The following is a 20,554-nucleotide window of genomic DNA, read 5'->3' as shown; positions in this document are numbered from 1 at the left end:
AATGAGGCCAAAACCTAGTCTGCACTGACTCAGTATTTCACACAGAGGAGGTAATTATGTGGCTGTTTGCAGTCACGAGGGGGATAAAACATTAAAGAGATGCAGCTGACAGCACCTTGATTAAGAATTGACAATAATATGCACCAGAGGCAAATAAACAAAGTACCCCATCACACCCTGCCTGGCTAATGGCTGCTCTGATGGCCTGGAGACATGGGATGAGACGCTTGATTGGTCTCAGGTGTTATCAAACAAAATGCATGATTGCATCTATAAATAATATCACAGGTTCCCAGAAATGTCATAGTAGGCTGAGATATTGACTACGGCAATCACTCGCCTCTCCTGTGAGTTTCTGTACATTGGATAATTTCTGCACCTCTTATTCCTTTTATCTCTTTCAATAAAATTGCCCCCCCCCCTTTTCTCCCAATTGTACTTGGCCAATTACCCCATTTTTCCGAGCCGGCCCGGTCGTTGCTCCACCCCCTCTGCCGATCCGGGGAGGGCTGCAGACTACCACATGCCTCCTCCGATGCATGTGGAGTCACCAGCCGCTTCTTTTCACCTAACAGTGATGAGTTTCGCCAGGGAGACGTAGCACATTGGAGGATCACACTATTGCCCCAGTTCCCCCTCCCCCACTGAATAGGTGCCCCAATTGACCAGAGGAGGTGCTAGTGCAGCGACCAGGACACATACCCACATCCAGCTTCCAACCCGCAGACACGGCCAATTGTGTATGTAGGGATGCCTGACCAAGCCAGAGTTAACACAGGGATTCGACCCGGTGATCCCTGTGTTGGTAGGCAATGGAATAGACTGCAACGCCACCTGGACACCCGCACAACAGGTTTTTTAAAAAGGACTGTATAAATAAGAATTATTATTCTGATAATGATAATGTAGAGCTGTCTGAAAGTCTTCAGACCCCTGACCTGATATATTGCATTTAAGAAATAGTCTATTGTGGATTTTTTTTTCCATATTTCCCATTCAATTGACTTGGGCACTGCACAAAATTTTTATAATGGCAGGAAAAACACTGGTTTTTCTGTCCATGTGTGTACGGAGAAGGAGATATACTACATACGCCTGGCGGAGATCTGCACTCTACTGAGTGCACTCCTCTACTTAGCCATAACTTCGCTTTTTCCAACTCCATGCTACTTGCCTTCTTTTTCTGCATTTTGCGACTATGGTGAAGAAGTAAAATGGTATGCACCACATAGTTGTTACTGGAAAAGTCCTTCCCCACAGCAACTATTTAAATGAGCAACTACAAAAGCATTCATGATTTGGATATTCATATATTAGCTGTATTCTTACACAGAAATGTTGAGATTTCATCGAAGACTTGTCTTTTAAGGTTAAATTTGTTTTAAATTTATTTAAGTTTAAATACACCAGCAATACAAAGTATAGAGTAGAACATTTGTAGCTCAAAAAGTGTTAAAGTAAAAAAGAGGGGGGGGGGTTTCTAACCCTTTAAATATGTAGACTGGTTTCTTTGTTAATAATTTCACTTTTTGTCTACCTCCATTTCATATGCCTTATTTAAAATAGTTACTGTAAACGGTAAGCAGTAGCACATAAATATTATCATGGTGTCTAATTTCAGTAGGCTCCAGCATCCCCGCGACCCTGAGGCAGGATAAGAGGTTTGGATAATGGAAGGGGGGATATTTTGGGGCGCCTGGGTTGTGTAGCGGTCTATTCCACTGCCTACCAACACAGCGATCGCCAGTTCGAATCTCTGTGTTACCTCCGGCTTGGTTGGGCGTACCTACAGACACAATTGGCCGTGTTTGCAGATGGGAAGCTGGATGTGGGTATGTGTCCTGGTCGCTGCACTAGCGCATCCTCTGGTCGGTCGGTCGGTCGGGGCACCTGTTTGGGGGGAGGGGAGAAGGAACCTGGGGGAATAGTGTGATCCTCCCACACGCTATGTCCCCATGGTGAAACACCTCACTGTCAGGTGAAAAGAAGCGGCTGGCGACTCCACATGTATCGAAGGAGACGTGATAGTCTGCAGCGCTCCCCGTGGGGTAATTAGCCAGTACGATTGGGGAAAAAATGTGGGGAAAAAGCACAAAAAAAAAAGAAAAAAAAAGGCTATTTTGTCTTTCACTTTTCTCTCTCTCACCGCTGTAGACCTTTCTCTTGCAACATCATTATGCAAATTAGTAACTAAATTAGTCGATGGCATCATCTAACGAGTTCTAAATAATTTCAGATCAGCCAATGGCCACGTTCCTTACAGAACAGTTGGCATGATTGATTGATTGATTGATTCCATCTACTCATCATGACCTGCTTAACCAGAGGGGACTGCTGCACAGAACTGTCTAGCTAAATTAGATTATTACTAAGATATATTTTGTTTTGTACAAATATTCTGCCAGTTCCTCAACCAAAAACATATGAGCAGCAAAGACTGAGAATGTCCTTGGGGAGCTAGAGAACTGGGGGGTGGGGGATGCTCAGCCTTTTAAACGGTGCAGTACATATATTGGCTTAGTTTTTTTTCCTATTATTTCTTCTTTGTGTGCAATTTTTACAACAAAAAAAAAATCCACCTTGTTGTAACTACATTTTGCACCGACAGACATGTGAAGCAGTCATATGAAATCTTTTCGAAAGGTAGATTACATTAAAATTAACCCATTCATGCCATCTCTGCATATACTGAGATGTGCATTGTATGCTGCAGAATTTTACAGAAAACATTAACATTTTATAAAGTTTACTGGGGGGGGGTGCGCAACAAACAAACAATCAAACAAACAAACAAACAAACACACACACACACACAGACACACACACACACACACACACACACACACACACACACACACACACACACACGGTGTAATGCCTTCCACCATGGATTGCCCATCCCTAAAATACTTGTCAATACTATACTCGATGACTAAACCAAGTGCACCCCCCCCCCGCTACCCATATAGGCTCGGCTTAGCTTTTAGGTGTACCACTTCAATAAACTGATCAGAATTAACAAACTAAATCTAAATTCGCGACGACGATCCAAAATGTCAAGTTAGCGACCGGGAGATCTCAACTAGCTTAAGTTTGTCGATATTCTGGTTTGTTGACAGCTAAGCTAACTAACTGTTAACTAACTACACCCTAAGGTGCTCTCTGACTGAAGTTTGCTGAATTCAACTTTACCTGAGTCAACTTCCATTTTCTTCTTTCCTCATCGGGGAAAAAGTTTTTCGTTTTCTGTCGGATAACGAATAACACAAGTCAGGCGGCGTGTTACGGAGGGCTAGCGTTAGCTCCACTTTCCTCTCCGTCCCTGGATAAACTTCCTGAATATCCTGCAGAGGCACGCAACGTCAAGGGAGCCGCACTATGATCATGGACGAGTTTCTGAAGCCTTTCAATGAAATAAATCGTTTCCCATGTGAAATTTTTTTTCTTTTGCTTCTTATAGATAGATAGATAGATAGATAGATAGATAGATAGATAGATAGATAGATAGATAGATAGATAGATAGATAGATAGATAGATAGATAGATAGATAGATAGATAGTTTTTTTAGTTGACCTTTTGTGTTAGTGCTGACATATGAATGTAAATAGTGATCACACAGTTTATAAAAAAGATCCTCACAGCATTTGATAAATGGATAAAGCTGTATATGGAAACGGAATTCAGTGTTGAGTTTATCGACACTGTGTTGATTAAAAAAAGTTTGTCATTGATGTGCTGATAAACTTACCAAATGCTGATAACTTAATTGGCTGCAGCAACCAAACCACTCTGTGAAAAAGTCCAACATGTACTGTTGCCTCAAAGTACCTGAAAAACATGTAGATGTATCCATTAGTTTTATTTATGTATTTTTTTATGTACTGCTACGATACAGTGGGCCAGAAGTCATGATTTATAAACGTTTTAATGAACTTCAAATTATTTGCCAGTTATACCAGCAGATTATTAAAGCTTTGCTACAACATTGGCTATAATGTTTTAACTTTTTTTTTAATTAAAGTGGGACTTGTTTATTTGATGGGACTAGAGAATGGACACATTTGTTATTTTAGTATTTTCATTAACTTGTGTTCATCTCCATTACAGTCATGTGAGTGAGTGAGAATGCAGTATGGGAAATAGGAACAAAAATCTAGCAGAAAATCAGATGTAAGGTTAATGAGTTAATCAGCAAAGAATATGGACAAACGGGTTAGTTAATCAGCAAAGAATACGGACAAAAGGGTTTATCTTTAAACCATGTCTGCTTTTTTGTCACCTGGGGCTTTCATTGGGACCTTCCTTCCTTGCTTGAGTGATGCCTTTGCAGGTCATAATGTATATAGAGTTTTCTTGTCTGTTCGGGCACTTGTCTTTGCAGTTATTTCATCCCCTCTGTAGGAAACTAGATCCAAGTCAAGTTTGTGTCATACATGGATAACATTATATTGAAATTATTCAATTAAATTATTCATTGAAAACACTTGATATGGCAGAGAAGCTATTTCCTATTCACAGACAGGATCTGTTTTACTTTGTTTATTTTTGATCCCACTCAGAATAAAACTCACATGTACTCTCAGCATACAAATATTTTATAGGAATGATAGCCTTATAGGGATTAACTATGCTTGTCATAATGTTGACCGCTTACCGGATTTGCATAGCCTATTGAAAGCCAGGGGACTTTTAACCTTATCACACTTCCTTATAGTCACACAGTGCCTCACTATATCTCCCTCTCGGTGGTTCTCAGTCTGCTCCACAGGTGACGCCTCGGCCTAGCTGTTTATATGGTTGACCACCATTTTATCACAGATAGCTATATATTTCCTCACATCGCAGCAAACGGAACAAAATATTGGTAAGACTTTTTTTTCTTTTTTTTTAAATAGACACATCTTCTTTTTAAACGGCACCTAAATGGTACAATATTGTCATGAGTAGAAATGGCAAATAATAATAATATAGGTTCACAATGCACTTGCAATGCTAATTTCCGATAGTGTTGTCTCTCTAACGTTGCACCTAATATGATTTACGGGTCAAAGTCTGCATTTCATTTGTCCTTCAGATTTTTCTCCTTCCTACACTCTTTAATGGCTTTGAATGGGAACCGTATAACGGCCCTGTGATGGAAGAAACCGTACCCACTGTATAAATTAACAATAGATAATGAGGATGGGGCCAAGGAATTAAATGACATAGGTTTCCCTGTGACAATGGAGCTGTCACTGTGGGCAGGGAACGCTACTAGACCTTGTTATGTTATCCATCAATGTTCCCATGCCTGGGGTAACAATTGCATCCTCAATGACAGTGATAGTAATAACACATGCTATTGCTTTTTGCTGTGTTAACTGTTTGTTATCTCATTCTAGATGGACTTTTATCTTGAGGAAGTAGAAACAGGAACTATGTGAGGCAGTTTTTATAGTGGTCTGAGTTGCTGTGACACGGTTGCTGAACAGAAGTGGGAGCTGAAGGATCAACGCTGTGCAAAAAGACTCAAGGAAGGACTAATTTCATCGATTTCATGTCGGATTACAGCAACGGAGGATTTTTCAACCGTGCGTACCATGACAGTGAAACTCTGGAAATTGATAAAAGGTTTGATGCTTTTATGGTCAAAGTAAACAACATGTGTGTTGTGTACATTAATGTTATCTCTTTGCATATACTATATGCATATTGTTGTGGGGTTGTTTTTTTGTTTTTTGTTGTATTTTCCCCTTTCTTTGCTTTGCTGTTCATCATAGAAAAACGCTATATAAATGTAATGATTATTGTTATTATTATCATTATCATAGAATATTTGCTTGCTTTAAATGGGGACTCATTCTACCTCTATCTGGCAGTTGATACTGTGCAAGATTGTGGGAAAAAAAAACTTTAAAAGAAAAATGTCCTCTCTGAAAACAACAATTCACTGCACACATTGTGTCTGAGATGTGCGTGACAAGTTGTTTTCCATCATCATACATCATGAGAATATGACTTTTGAATGTAGAAGTTGGTGGGGTTTTTTAAATCACAGAATAAATATGCCAATGCCATCTGTTTCCGTACAGTTACCCACGGACTTGTTTTTTTAACAACTTTGAAGCAACACATCCTTTCCATCTTCAAAGAAGGTTGAATCAGTTCATCTGGATACAATTTTTATTGACAGTTAGTACGTTTCATCACTCAACTAAGTGACATCTTCAGTGAGGAGTGATGAAACATATCTGTCAATAAAAGTTGTATCCAGATGAACTGATTCAACCTTCTTTGATTTTTTTATCTGGATTATTGAGAATGCATCAAGACGTCCTTTCCATCACTTCTCAGAAATTGTCCTATGCGCAGTAATGGTCATGTTTGACCTTTGTTATTTTCGATATCGATAACAATCCAATCACAGTCATGATTTTAAGTTTCTGCTCATTTAGTGGATTGGATTCCAACCACACAGCACTCGAGTTAATTTACATTATGTACATTAAGCATCACATGTAATAATCTGTTTTTAAAAGAGCCTCCAGCAAACACCCCCACAGTAACCCGTATGCCCGCGAGGACCAGGGCTGGCAGGGGGGGAGGGAAGACTGGCTTCAGCCACCGATGCAGCATACTGGCAATGATGATGCCCTGGGGAGGCTGCCAAGGGGTGTCTGGCAGGGACAGAGTTGGAGGGGGACAGACAACATTCCCATGGGGCTCGTCTCAAACAGCCCTGGGAGCCCCGTGTGGCAGCATGAACCCAGTGAGTGGGGCTGTGTCTTGACAACAGTCTGCTTCTACCAAGTACCGTCTTGTATCTAGGACAGAAAAATAAACCCCAACCCTGACATGGTGGCATAGTAAAGAACTTCTATTAGCTATTGAGCTCCTCATATTTTCTGTAGGTCTCTCTTTTGTGTTGCTATGTGACATTGCAGCACATATGTTCATAATGTCATTCCTCCTCTTCCTCATTCCTTCTTTGATTCAGATCATAATACATTCCAGCGAGACCCTGCAGATCATTATGAGACATCACCACCATCAAGACTCCAGTCTTCCATTCCAGGTAATTGCTCTACTAATATTGCTCAGAAACATGTTAGTGTCTTTCCTTTTTGGAGTCTCCATATATTTACTTGTTTGAGGATATAGGGACTTTATTATTGTTCATGCAAAGTGAAGGTGTGAAAGTAAGCAAACATAGCTTGGGAAGATTTGTGAAGAAACCAACAGTTTACAAGAGTATAAATAGTTCTTGCATGTGGTACAAATTATTCTACATTGATTTTTTTATTTTTTAGTCTTATGTGATACATTTCCAGGGTATATTTCTCAGTCAAGAGCAGAAAGATTGCTGAATGTAATAGCAGGAGACAACTCTGAGGTAGAGGATTTGTCTGATGGTGATGCTGATGATCCTGTTGTGGATGAAGATTATATTCCACCCAAATATATTCCACCTGACCCAGAATTCAATCAGCAGAGCAGTGACGATAGTGACAGTGAGCCAAAATTCCAACCATAGTCATCTAAAAACGTGCAGAGATCCAAAGGACATGTGCGTAAACGTCAGCATGGTAAACGTGTTGACAGTGATGATGAGCCAGGGCCTAGTAAAGATGGACGTGGAGAGTACTGGAAGTCTGCTGTATTTACTCCAGACTTAGTTCAGTTTGAGGCTGAAGATAAAAGGCTGCATGAGCGAGAAGACTGGCAGCCGCTGGACTATGTGGAGCAGTATATCAACATAGAGTTGATGAAACTAATTGCTAAATTGACAAATGCTGTCACTAGCTAACAGTAGTAGTTCTCTCAACACTTCAGTTGATGAGATATATCTTTTTTTTTGGAGCATCAATTTTCATGTCTTGTGTACCTTACCCACAAATGAGGATGTTCTGGAGCAATGCCTACCATTGCTGACAAAATCCCCACCACTGCTGACAAAATAAGACATGAAATATTCTTCAAACTGAGGAACAATCTGAAAGTGGTCATTGATGGTGACATTTCAGAAGAGATGAGGAAAACTGACAGATTCTGGAAGGCAAGACCTTTTCTGGATCATATTCGCACAGGCTGCTTGCTTCAGGCTCGACCAGAATGTGTGTCAGTTGATGAGCAGATGATCCCATTTACAGGAGCCTGTCCATTTCGACAGTATGTGCTGCTAAAGCCCAATCCAGTTGGCATGAAGAACTTTGTGCTGGCTTCAGCGGATGGCTTTGTGCTGGACTTTGAAATGTATCACAGTGCAAATGCAATGAGTTAACAAGTTCATGAAGCAGAGGGGCTGGGTTTGGAAGCCTTGGTCATGGAACGTCTGGCTAAAACTCTGCATCCTGGAACAAAAGTATACTGTGTTCGGTTCTTCACAACCATGAAAGCTGTGGATCAAATGCTGGAGAAGCAGGTGTACCTGACTGGTACAGTGACAAAGAGCCGGGTCACCAAAGTACTACAAAAGCTACCAAGTGACCAAACCATGAAACAACATGGAAGAGGCGCATCAGCATCAGTTACCAGGGGAGATGGGAAGGTATGTGTCGTGAAGTGATATGACAACAAACCCATTTTGATGCTTTCTGCTGTTCATGCTGAACTGCCAGAAGACACCTGCCAGCCATGGTCAAAGAAAGGCAAACAATACGTGACTGTCACATGGCCAAGTATTGTGCGCGAGTACAACTCCAAGATGGGTGAGGTTGACTTGGTGGACAGGATTATAAATTATTACAGAATGAGCGTCCGAACTAAGAAGTGGACAATTCGGATGATCGTGCACTTCCTGATCTTGTTTTAGCCAACAGCTGGCTATTGTATCGCAAAGACAACACTGAACATGGTCCACCAAGGCAGGGTGTAATGCAGTTCCATGAGTTTCGCATGGCAGTGGCTCAGGCATACTTCACCAAGTGTGACACTGATGTCGAACATGTACGAGAAGAGAGGGTACACCTTTCACAACAAGGGAAAAAACATCAGGTCACTCCAGTACCCCCTGTCTCAGGCCACACAACTTCTGCCGTACATCTTCCAGAGATGGTCAACCTGAAAAATCCAATGCGTTGCAGACAAAAAGGCTGCTCTGGGAGATCTCGTGTGCAGTGTATGACATGTAATGTGTTCCAATGCTTGCAAAGTGAATGCAACTGTTATGGAGCATTTCACACAGACCAATAATTTTGTTTTTGCACAGCCATATTCAGGCATTGGAATGAACAGTTTTATACTTTGTTACACACTGGTGATTTCATTTTGTGTTGTTTTTGTCTGAGTTTGAGATATTTGGTGATTTCATGTTGTTATACAGTAAAATAAACCAACTGTCCCCTTATGAGGACATCATTTTCTTCAAAAACTACTTCCTGTTCAAAGACAATGCTTAGTTTTTATACATATCAGGTCCTAGTAACCCCAAACAGCTTGGAGAAATCAAAAATGCATACCAAACAAAAGCTCTGGCCTCAAGAGGTTAACACTGTAAAAAAACAAAACTGCTTTGTTGATCTGTGTAAAGTGAAAAAAAACATAGTTAAGGAACCCACTCAGTGGCCCCAAAAATGAAACAAAATGGTGAAATATAAAACTCAGTGTATTTATATGTAACTAAGTGTTCAGATTTTTTTAAATGGATTCCCTGTGCCTTGATCACTTCCTTGTGTTATAATTGACCGTTTTGCTTTGCATCTCCTGTGCATGCACAATGACATTTGTCCCCTTATAATCTTGCACCACCTGGGCCGCACGGTGGCCCAGTGGTTAGCACTGTTGGCTCACAGCAAGAAGGTCCTGGGTTCGAAACCCAGGCTGTCCCAGGACCTTCTGTGTGGAGTTTGCATGAGTTTCCTCTGGGTGCTACAGTTTCCTCCCACCATCAAAAAGACATGCATGTTAGGATTAATACTCCTGCCTGTGCCCCTGAGCAAGGCAGTGGAAATAAAAACGGGCATTGGTCCCCAGGCGCTGCAGCTGCCCACTGCTCCTATCTAATAGGATGGGTTAAATGCAGAGGATGAATTTATTGTAACCGAACAACTGTGCAATGACAAAATTAAAGTGTCTTTCTTCTTTCTTCTTCCATCTTCTTCTTCTGTTATGAACAGGACTGTGGACAGTCTTCATAATACAAGGGGTCAGCTGTAATTAGCTGAAATGACGCTAATGCCATTTGTTCAGCAGTTAAATTGATGCACATATTGTGTCGCTGCTTATATCTGCTGCTATAGCTATTCCTCCCTTCACTTTGTGTATTTAGGCCTGGTTGGAGTCTCTGCATAATGTGTTTAATCAGGAATATGCAAAGAGAACAAGTATGAAATTAGACAATATTAAGATGTGCAAATACAGCATTAGCAGAAACATGCCAAGAACCACAGGTGTTACTCATAGCAATGTCAACTTATTCACACCTAGCTCCTGGTTTATTTCAAAAAAGTTTCCAGACCAAAAAGATTTCCTCAGATGCTGAATGGCTAAACATCAACCTCTTTTTTCCACATTTATCCAGGTAACATGTCATTGCGGTGGAGAGGAATGACAATGAGGAGGATGAGCATATTCCCTGATAGTGACCCAGCTCATCTAGCATTCACAGAGGATGCAATCAGGCATGAGATAGAAAATGGTAAGATCCTGTGAAGGGTATCGGGGTTAAACTAGATTCTTCCTGTGGTTTGGTGACCTAATAAAGGAGCCAAAATCTCCTGAGTCTTCATTCCCAACTTTGTCACTCTACTCCACTTTATGCCACCATGCTCATATCAGTCTGACGTCTGTTTCACTATTGACGTGCTTGAATCCATGTCCAGGATAATTGACAACACTTAACTTGTCGTTCATCTTTTGACAGAGGAACAGAATTTGGTGAAAGAACTTGTAGCCCTGTCAACCCAAGACCGAATTAGGGCAATTCAGGATCTTCCGATGAGCTTTGCTGAGAAGAAACATGTTAGGTGGGTTTTGTGTCAAAACTGGTTGATGGAGGTTACAAGCATTCTTGTCAGTGTTATCATGGACACATGGTTAAACATTACACTCTGACCAGAGCCGTAAATCAGGAACTCTTGTGTGGACAAGATATGTGGTGTGGCATGCTGTTTTGTGGTTTTGCAATCACAGACACACACCCACTCACACACACACACCACACACAAGCTTCACACACTGTGTGTGATATTGCAAAGCTTGTGTGTGTGTGTGTGCAAGCTTCACAAGCTCTGTTACTTCAAGTCAGAACTCAACAAGAGATAACACGCTACAGTGTTACTATATTGTTATCAACCCATTTCAGTGTCTTTAAGACTTCATGTTCATGGTTTATCTGTCTAGGAGCCAAGTACTGGCATTCAAGTCCATTAAGAAGTCTCGTCGGTTGACATGTTTTGCAGACTGCTCAGAGAACGTCTCATTGGTGAGGGTCTGAGGTCTCTCAGTTTTCTTTTGCATATACTATCCATCAATCATTGTTTTACCAAATATAATAAAGAACAGGTAGAATTCTGCATGGCATGAATAAAGTGTAGTATCTTGACTTACACGTGTTCATGCAAGTTCCATGGTCCTAATATTTCATATTCATAAATGTGGTCCAACTGTTAAATTTCACAAGTGGAATAACACTGTCCTCAGGCTAGCTGTCTTCTCAGTCTTTCCGTAGGTGTGGTTCAAACTTAACATCAGCAAGACAGGCCCTGGAGTTATGGCAAGGCACAATGAAAGAGATCGGTGGCAAGTTTGGCACTAGTGTGCTCTCTTTCTTCCTGTTCCTCAAGTGGCTGATCGTGTTAAACATTTTCTCCTTCCTGGTCAACTTTTGTTTCATCACCACCCCAATGCTTGTCTACGACCATAGACCGGACATACCCACTAATGTGACCTTCAGGGGCCTGGAGATACTGACTGGGGCTGTGAGTGGAGGATTCTAATTAATCCCATACCTTTAAATTTTGATAAAATGCCATATGCTAATACATATGGACAGAAATAATCCCCTTAAATGTCAATTAGAGGTACCTTTTATTATTGCATAATTTCATATCTGTAAAGTCATCCCATTCAAAGATGCACATGTTAAATCTTACACTTTCGGGGTGTCAGGGTAGCACTGCAGTCTATTCCATTGCCTACCAACACGGGGATCGCCGGTTCGAATCCCCGGGTTACTTCCGGCTTGGTCGGGCGCCCCTACAGACACAATTGGCCATGTATGCGGGTGGGAAGCCGGGTGTAGGTTTGTAACCTGGTCGCTGCACTAGCACCTCCTCTGGTTGGTCGGGGCACCTGTTCAGGGGGGAGGGGGAACTGGGGGGACTAGCATGATCCTCCCATGTGCTATGTTCCCCCGGTGAAACTCCTCACTGTCAGGCGAAAAGAAGCGGCTAGCGAAGCCACATGTTTCGGAGGAGGCATGTGGTAGTCTGTAGCCCTCCCCAGATAGGCAGACAGGGTGGAGCAGCGACCGGGATGGCTCGGAAGACTGGGGTAATTGGCCGGGTACAATTAGGGAGAAAAACGGGGGGGAGCACAAAAAAAAAATCTTACACTTTCAAATCAGACTGCATTCCTTTTGAACGTTGCTAAACGAAATGGATATTGGAAAGGGTTAAAAGATGATTTAAAAAGAAACTGTAAATAGCATCACTGACATTTATTCCGCATTGTAATCAAAATGTTATCATGATTTGTACAGGGTTATTTCGGCTACACTGTCATGTACTATGGTGGGTACAGCAACGAAACCATCATGGGCCTATTGGAGTACAACATGCAACTGGCATATTTCTTCACAATTGCAGCCTATATGGTTCTGTGTGGAGCGTTACTTATCTACAGGTCGATCCATCCTTCTTATTCCTTAGCTAGACACACCAACTTCAGCTCAGCTTTGTGCACCTTACATTTGCACTTGTGTTTATTGTTGATTCCAGTGCATTTGCTTCACTACATTCTCTGCATACATTAGCAATAGTTTTGTTGCAGAAAATAAAGATAGTCTTTGCAATTTTTTTTTATCTATACACACAGCATGGCAAGCTCATTCAGAAGAAACTATGTGCTGGCAGATACCGCCTCAGGAGGTGCCTGGCAGCTCCTGTGTAGCTGGGACTTCAGCATAACCAATGAGAGGGCTGTGAGACAGCGTAAGAACAACCTCCGTGTCCAACTCAAGGTCATTATCACTGCACCAGAAACATCTTGAATGTTTTGAAACCCAGAAAAGCCAAGGGTGAGAGAGGGTCTGTTCTAATACAAGCTCAATTCATCATTTTTTCTTAGAATTACACTGAAAACCTTCATTTTTTTCTAATTTATTTTCTTTTTTACAGTCAGTACTCTATCGGGTAGCCACAATACTGGGAATATTGTTGGAATTTATCATAACCTGGCTCTAAAAAGCACTGATGAGAGTTATAGTGCTCCAACAAAGACAGTTAGTCATACAGGTTTCTCCAAAGAAGCTTGAACATAAGCCAGTATGCATTGCCTACATCTGATTTAAATGTTTGTTTGTTTTTCTCTTTGTAAATCTTCAACCCATCTGGACTTCACTCACTGACAGTTTTGTCTGCTCCCAAACTTTTCAGGAATCTTTGTCAGAGAGGGCTCAGCGGGAACAGGTGACAATGTCTGAGAAGATGAAACACTTTGGGGTTCACCTGAGCGCCTGGTTCTTATCCACCAGCCTTGCTGTTGGCTGTGCTGCTGCCATTTACTACCTCAGCCAATATCAACAGCAGGTGTGCACACAAAGTAGTTAGTTCCATCATATAATACATATCTAACATTTCCAAAAGGTCATAATTGATTATCTTTGTGGACACACAGAGATAGACAGAAATTAGGAAAATGATCAATTTAAAAAAAAAAATTAGGGATGGCATGGCTCAGGAGGTAAAGAAGGTCATCTAATAATTGGAAGGTCGCTGGTTTGATCCCCAGCTCCTCCAGAGAGTGTGTTGAAGTGCCCAACCCCTTGCATGGCAGCCTCTGCCATCAGTGTATGAATGTGTGTGAATGGGTGAAAGTGAGGCGTACATTGTAAAGTGCTTTCAGTGGTCAGTAGACTAGAAAAGCACTATATAAATACAGTCTATATAAATATAAATACAATTATTTTCCGGCCATAATTTCAAACTTGGAAGAGGACATGCAATGAGTGGAGACCTGCTTACTCTAACAAGGCTTATTGATGACTGCTAATATAACATTTTGAGTCTGGTCCTTGGGTTTTCCCTACTATTGATAGCTGACAGGAATGTATGCGCGGCTTAAGCCCCATTTTAGATAAGGAGACGTTATATGTACTTTGGAATGAATACTGGTAAATGACGCAGTCAAGAAATGACTCATAAATTCACGTCTGATTCTAGATGAGTCAGAGGTTAACATAATGCTATGACCCACTGCATGTATTGTTTTAGGTCATTTACCACCAACTCAGAGATTAATTTGTCTCATTGGATACTGCATTAACATTGCTTTGAAATGAGATAGTTGTCTCATGAGTTATCTGTTATCTCTACAGCGGACCACTGATGCTGCCACAGATGACTGGTCTCTGCTTCAAGAGGCTGAGACTCTCCTGGTACCCTTTGTGGTGTCCCTGATTAACCTGATCATCCCACTCTTCTACTCCCTCTTTAACAAGTTTGAACATTACTCCAACCAACGTGAACAGATTTACGCCCTGGTATTTAGGTACGCTTGTTGGATGTAATTCAGGACGCCACGTAATATGGCTCCAGTGCTCTTATTTTTGCTCTTAAGGGCGTTCATTAATTCGGGAAAAGAATTAGAAATTCGGAGATACAGGTGTCCGGGTAGTGTATCTGTCTATTCCGTTGCCTACCAACACGGGGATTGCTGGTTCGAATCCCCGTGTTACCTCCGGCTTGGCCGGGCATCCCTATACAGACACAATTGGCCATGTCTGCGGGTGGGAGGCTGGATGTGGGTATGTGTCCTGGTCGCTGCACTAGCGCCTCCTCTGGGGTGGGGGAGAGGGAACTGGGAGAGTAGCGTGATCCTCCCATGTGCTACGACCCCTGGCGAAACTCCTCACCGTCAGGTGAAAAGAAGCGGTTTGTGATGCCACATGTATCGGGGGGGGCATGTGGTAGTCTGCAGCCCTCCCCGGATCAGCAGAGGGGGTGCAGCAGTGACCGGCACAACTCGGAAGAGTGGGGTAATTGGCCAGATACAATTGGGGAGAAAATGGGGGATAATTCCATAAAAAAAAAAGAAATTCAGAGGTACATCAATATTACAGTACCATATAATAATCTTCCCTCCTGCCCTTCTAGAAATGTGTTCCTTAAGATGTCCATACTGGGTATCCTGTGTTATTACTGGATGCACGAGGTGGCGAAGCAGTTTTTGGTACGTTTCAGAATATGAAGATATGTCTTTCATTAGTAGATTGTTAATGCAATTGTTAATTTACAAGCCAATACTCATCAGCCTTCTTTAATGTGCTCTGCTTAGTGTTGGGAGTCCATGGTGGGACAGGCTCTCTATCGTCTGGTCATAGCTGACTTCTTCTTCCTCATGCTGGGATCTTTCTTTGGAGAGTTTCTTAGCAAGTGGGTCAAAAGATCTACATTCACAAATAGTCAGTGGAATGTTAGTCTCAAAAATCCTACGTCCAGAAAATTATATTTCCAGAACGTTTTAATCTTATATTGATAGAAAATTTGAAATATGGAAATATCTTTGCATTTGAGTAAACCACTGTTGGCATTTTTTTCTTTTTCTTTTTTTCTTATTCTATTCCAGTTTGATTGGGACCAGATTACTACCAAGTATAGGAGTTCCAGAGTTTGATGTGGCCAGGAATGTCTTGGATCTTATTTATGCACAGACTCTGGCCTGGTAAGCCGGAAAACCTTATGAGATAATTCTTACATACTTCCTTGTGTGTGTGTGTGTGTGTGTGTGTGTGTGTGTGTGTGTGTGTGTGTGTGTTGTGACTATGACTGATTCATTGTATTTGTGTAACATGGGCGTTTATGGGATGAATAGTTGTCGGGTGCTGTGCTGAACTGTGTCTCCATCTCTTGCTATGTCTAGAATCATTGATTTATACATACAAATTTTGCATACCACACTGCCGTAATTGTTTCTTGCAGTATGCTGCCTGGAGAATGCCACTTTTCAAGCCCCTGGAGGGTTTTTAGGCAATTCTCCTTCACATTCTCTTCAATTTATGTATTGTATCTTTATATATATATATATGTGTGTGTGTGTGTGTGTGTGTGTGTGTGTGTGTGTGTGTGTGTGTGTGTGTGTGTGTGTGTGTGTGTGTGTGTGTGTGTGTGTGTGTGTGTGTAAAATAAAGAAACAAACATTACATCTGTGCCACCATCCTAAAGGCTGTATTTGAAACAGGGCCTCAAATTCTTTATTTATTGGCCGGAAAAAAAAGTCTCAGTTTGCATAAGTTTTGCAGATGCAATATGCGTAGCCATGTTTGCACACTTAGAGCTTATTGCGTGAATTATTTTCCCTTTAGGATTGGACTCTATTTTTCTCCTTTGCTGCCTGTCATCCAGATTTTCAAATTCTTCATCTTGTTCTACCTGAAAAAGGTAAGTCAAGGTTTATAAAGGTGGAGCAGCCAGATGACTGTAAACTGAACTGCAACGCTACGCTCTCATAGGCAGATACAAAGCCCCAGCAGCCAGCTCCTCTCATAGGCTTGTGTGCTCATGTTACACTAATACAGACCTTGGTGAATTATTAATTAGAATTGTTTCATGAAATTGACAGTTTATTCAAATCTACGTTAAAGACATGACGGATAGAATTTTTATTTATATGCAACCTGTTTGGCTGTATTGTACCAGGAAAGGTCAGTCAATGCCAGGAAAGTAAGCATTATTCTGTGCAAATAATTAATTTGAGTCACGCAGTCACGCTGGCCATGATGTGGGGGGAGGTTAAATATTTCATGAATGTGTTGAATGCCGTTTAAAACTCTGGAAAAACTAATAGTGCCTTTCATTACATATTGAAATATTGAAGTTGAAATGAAGTAACGAGGTTAACTTTACACACACACACACACACAATTTCCTTTCAATGATTAAATTTTGCATTTGTGTGTGTGTGTGTGTGTGTGTGTGTACATGTTGCCAGGTGAGCCTGATACAGAACTGCCAGCCTCCACGTCGCTCTGGTCGGGCAGCACAAATGCAGACCATCTTTATTGCTCTCCTCTTCTTCCCTTCCTTTGTTGGGGCCCTGTCCATGGTAGCCTACACTACCTGGAGGTACTTTCCATCCCTTTTTGTTTACAAAATCAAAATCTGTTTGATGACTGATGAAAAAGCTTAAAGTATATTGATTTTACAAGGTAATTAAACTAGGAGCAAAATCCCACCTAAGCCCCAGCAATGCTCCGCCTCTAAGATGCATGCATCTCTACTGACACATCATTTGGTTATAGAATTTTGTTTCATTTTAATGAATCGTGGTTCGATCCTAACCTTCAAAATGTTGTGTTTCCCCTGTCTTGCTCCATAGCTTGACCCCCTCAAAACAGTGTGGTCCATTCAGAGGCCTAAATAATGCCTTCAGTACTGTTACTGTCTGGATAGAAGACTTAGAGAACATCCCTGGTTCTAAGTGGGTCATCTGGATCTACCAGAACGTGATCAAGAGCGAGATATTCTACTTCCTTATCACTCTCACCATCTTGTGAGTGCAGAGGTTTCTGATAGCATAACACAGTTGTCTAATGTGTGTGTGTGTGTGTGTGTGTGTGTGTGTGTGTGTGTGTGTGTGTGTGTGTGTGTATGTGTAAATTTTACTAATTTTTTTGTCTGAATGACTGAGATGCGCCCTGTAAAACAAAAGCTGTTATTTCTAAACACTATTTAAATACATGCATAGCCTTATAAAAGTATAACCATACAGATAGAATTGATACACTTCAGAATGGACTAAGGTGCTATCCTAGACCCAATTCCCTTTTCTGTATACAATATGTTTTACTCTTTGGTCACAGTGCATAGAAACAATGGATTTTTTATGTTACACAGATGATATGCAGTGAATGATCTTGACAGCCTAATGTCGCTTAATAACTGTTGTACAATAATTGCACAGCAGTTATTAAGAGCCATTAGGCTGTACTACAACTGTGATATCATTATTATTATTTTTATCTTTGTGTGAAAAGTGCAGCAGTAAAAATGTTGTATATTTGATTGATTATATATTGATTATGTATTTAATTCAAAAGATTGGAGATTGTCATTGGTTCAAAAAATTGCCTTGATAGCAACCCGGCTGTAAAATCACAATTTTCCTTTTAGTTTAGCTTTATATAGCTGGTACTTAAAATGATTTTGCTAGTGTAATCATCATAATTCCGTATTATGATCTTACTAGATTTAAAGGTGGCCTTTAAGATGGTGCAAAAGTTGGTTGTACAAAAGTTGGTTACAAAAGATAGTTGTGAGACCAGCTTTATTGTATGGTTTGGAGACAGTGGCACTGACGAAAAGACAGGAGGCGGAGCTGGAGGTGGCAGAGTTGAAGATGCTACGATTTGAACTGGGAGTGACGAAGAAGGACAGGATTAGGAACAAGTATATTAGAGGGACCGCTCAGGTTGGATGGTTTGGTGACAAAGCAAGACAGGCAAGATTGAGATGGCTTGGACATGTGTGGAGGAGAGATGCTGGGTATATTGGGAGAAGGATACTGAATATGGAGCTGGCAGGGAAAAGGAAAAGAGGAAGGCCAAAGAGGAGGTTTTATGGTTGTGGTGAGAGAGGGCATGCAGGTGGCTGGCGTGACAGAGGAAGATGCAGAGGACAGGAAAAAATGGACACAGATGATCCGCTGTGGCGACCCCTAATGGGAGCAGCCAATATTAGTAGTAGTAGTAATAGATGGCGGTAAAAAAGTGATATACTATATCAGCTCTATTACAGAAAAATGAACAACTGCAGGAATTAAAGATGTATTAACGTGATAAAACTGTCATGTCTTAGGCTGTAAACTTCAAACATAAGTCATTTTACATTGGCTTGTTGGCTGTCCATGCTAATGAAAATCAGTTACGGTAACCATGATGATCACCTGTAAACGCCAACACTAAATCATACCAAGCATCATAGTTTGGCTGTGATGTGACATTTATTTGACTTTGCTGAGACACAGTGTACAACAACTCTGTGTGTGTGTTTGTGTGTGTGTGTGTGTGTGTGCGTGCGTGCATGCATGCGTGTGTGTGTGTGTGTGTTTTCATAACTATTTTTCTGTCTTGGTGTCTGTATTGTTCTTTGTTGGCATTAAAATGTATACTAACAATACCAATGTTTTCCTGGCTTCGCTATTTTTGGTATGGACTGTGTTTTTTCTCTCAGGGTCATCGTATACCTCTTCTGGCAAATCACTCAGGGTCGCAAGTTGCTTATTGTTCTCCTGAGACAACAGATTGTTAAAGTGAGTGTGTTTGCAACACTATCTCTTTGTTTATCACTGAGACCAAATTTGCCTTTTTAACCTAGCATGCTTTTGACGCTTCATAAACTCAACTTATCTTGTGTGTTTCATTCAATACACTTTTTTTCTGGATCAGATAGTTTTTCTTCTTTAATACACTCTTTTCCCCCTCTCTTTTATTTTTTCCAGGAGGGGAAAGACAAAGGTTTCCTCCTGGGCAAGCTTCAGAACCTTCAGCAAACCCATTCCAATAAAAATCCCAAACAGTGGAACCAAAAAAAGGTTTGTTGCCACATCTGGTCAAAGGTGCAATCAGTAAAAAAAAAAAAAAGGCCTTTGTTACCGATATTAGATATCTACCAATCTCATGACTAATTTTCTCTTTCACCATAGCACACCGAACGAAGGTCGGGCAGGCCCTTGTCGGGTGGTCGAACCAACTCCAATGTCTTGGTTCAGGCTTTGCTATCTCGCGAACAGCTGGAAGAACAAGCGGAGAGAGGGGGCTCCAGTGGAGGGCCTGTTCCCTCTGACATTTTGATCTCCAGCACTCTGAAGACCGCCATGCTTGCTCGTCAAAGGGCTGAAGAAGAGGAAAGAAGTTTTCAGAGGATACCCTTCCCTTCAAATCCCACGCCTTCCACTGACACCCTGGATCAGGCCATGCAAGCCAGGCAGAGGGTTGCAGGTCACGACATGGGCGATTACTGGAGGACGTCAGTGTTTTCAGAGAGCCCTCTAAATAGCCATAGTTCCAGTGCTATGGTGCAGGTAATGCAAGAAAGACAAAGAGCAGTGGAGGATTATCACGGACAAGATGACAGTACAGAAAACGTGGCATATTCAACATCCAGTATTATGATGCAGGTCATGGAAGCCAGACAGAGAGCAGAAGAGGAGGAAGGAGTTCATAGCCTTCCGAGGTCAAATGCACTAATACAGGCAATGCTGGCCCGACAGCAGGCCCAGAACGAGTACGACGACGGTTACTGAAACAAAGCCGATAAACTTGATCAAAGTGTTGGGTGGGGGGGGGGTGGAATTGAGTGGGGAGGAAATGGGTTCTGTTTTGCATGTGTGATTTCATCACAAATCAAGACGTCTGCT

General features: G+C 41.5%; 2 protein-coding genes across 2 annotated transcripts in view; one reads left to right on the top strand and one right to left on the bottom strand.

Moving 5' to 3' along the window:
- The window catches only part of nomo (nodal modulator), a 64,419-nt gene extending 61,096 nt beyond the window's left edge, over positions 1-3,323 (bottom strand). Inside the window, 1 exon segment of the mRNA XM_056279951.1 lies at positions 3,193-3,323. Within this exon segment, the coding sequence (XP_056135926.1) occupies positions 3,193-3,208 (16 nt within the window). The 5' untranslated portion in view covers positions 3,209-3,323.
- A 1,413-nt stretch (positions 3,324-4,736) lies between these two features.
- Positions 4,737-20,444, top strand: tmc5 (transmembrane channel like 5). Its single transcript, XM_056280779.1, has 21 exons — positions 4,737-4,865; positions 5,383-5,611; positions 6,520-6,749; positions 6,978-7,055; positions 10,500-10,616; positions 10,842-10,944; positions 11,321-11,402; positions 11,638-11,898; positions 12,681-12,823; positions 13,016-13,160; positions 13,576-13,728; positions 14,517-14,689; positions 15,295-15,370; positions 15,476-15,573; positions 15,767-15,862; positions 16,503-16,578; positions 17,129-17,262; positions 17,516-17,689; positions 19,369-19,447; positions 19,637-19,729; positions 19,841-20,444. The coding sequence occupies exons 2-21, from the start codon at positions 5,538-5,540 to the stop codon at positions 20,438-20,440; spliced, it is 2,985 nt and encodes a 994-aa protein (XP_056136754.1). The 5' UTR covers positions 4,737-4,865; positions 5,383-5,537; the 3' UTR covers positions 20,441-20,444.
- The last annotated feature ends 110 nt before the right edge of the window (positions 20,445-20,554 follow it).

This window comes from Lampris incognitus, chromosome 5 (assembly GCF_029633865.1).
Source record: "Lampris incognitus isolate fLamInc1 chromosome 5, fLamInc1.hap2, whole genome shotgun sequence".
Taxonomy (NCBI): Eukaryota; Metazoa; Chordata; class Actinopteri; order Lampriformes; family Lampridae; genus Lampris; species Lampris incognitus.
The sequence above is the reverse complement of the archived record's forward strand: the minus strand, read 5'-3'. Positions and strand labels throughout refer to the sequence as shown.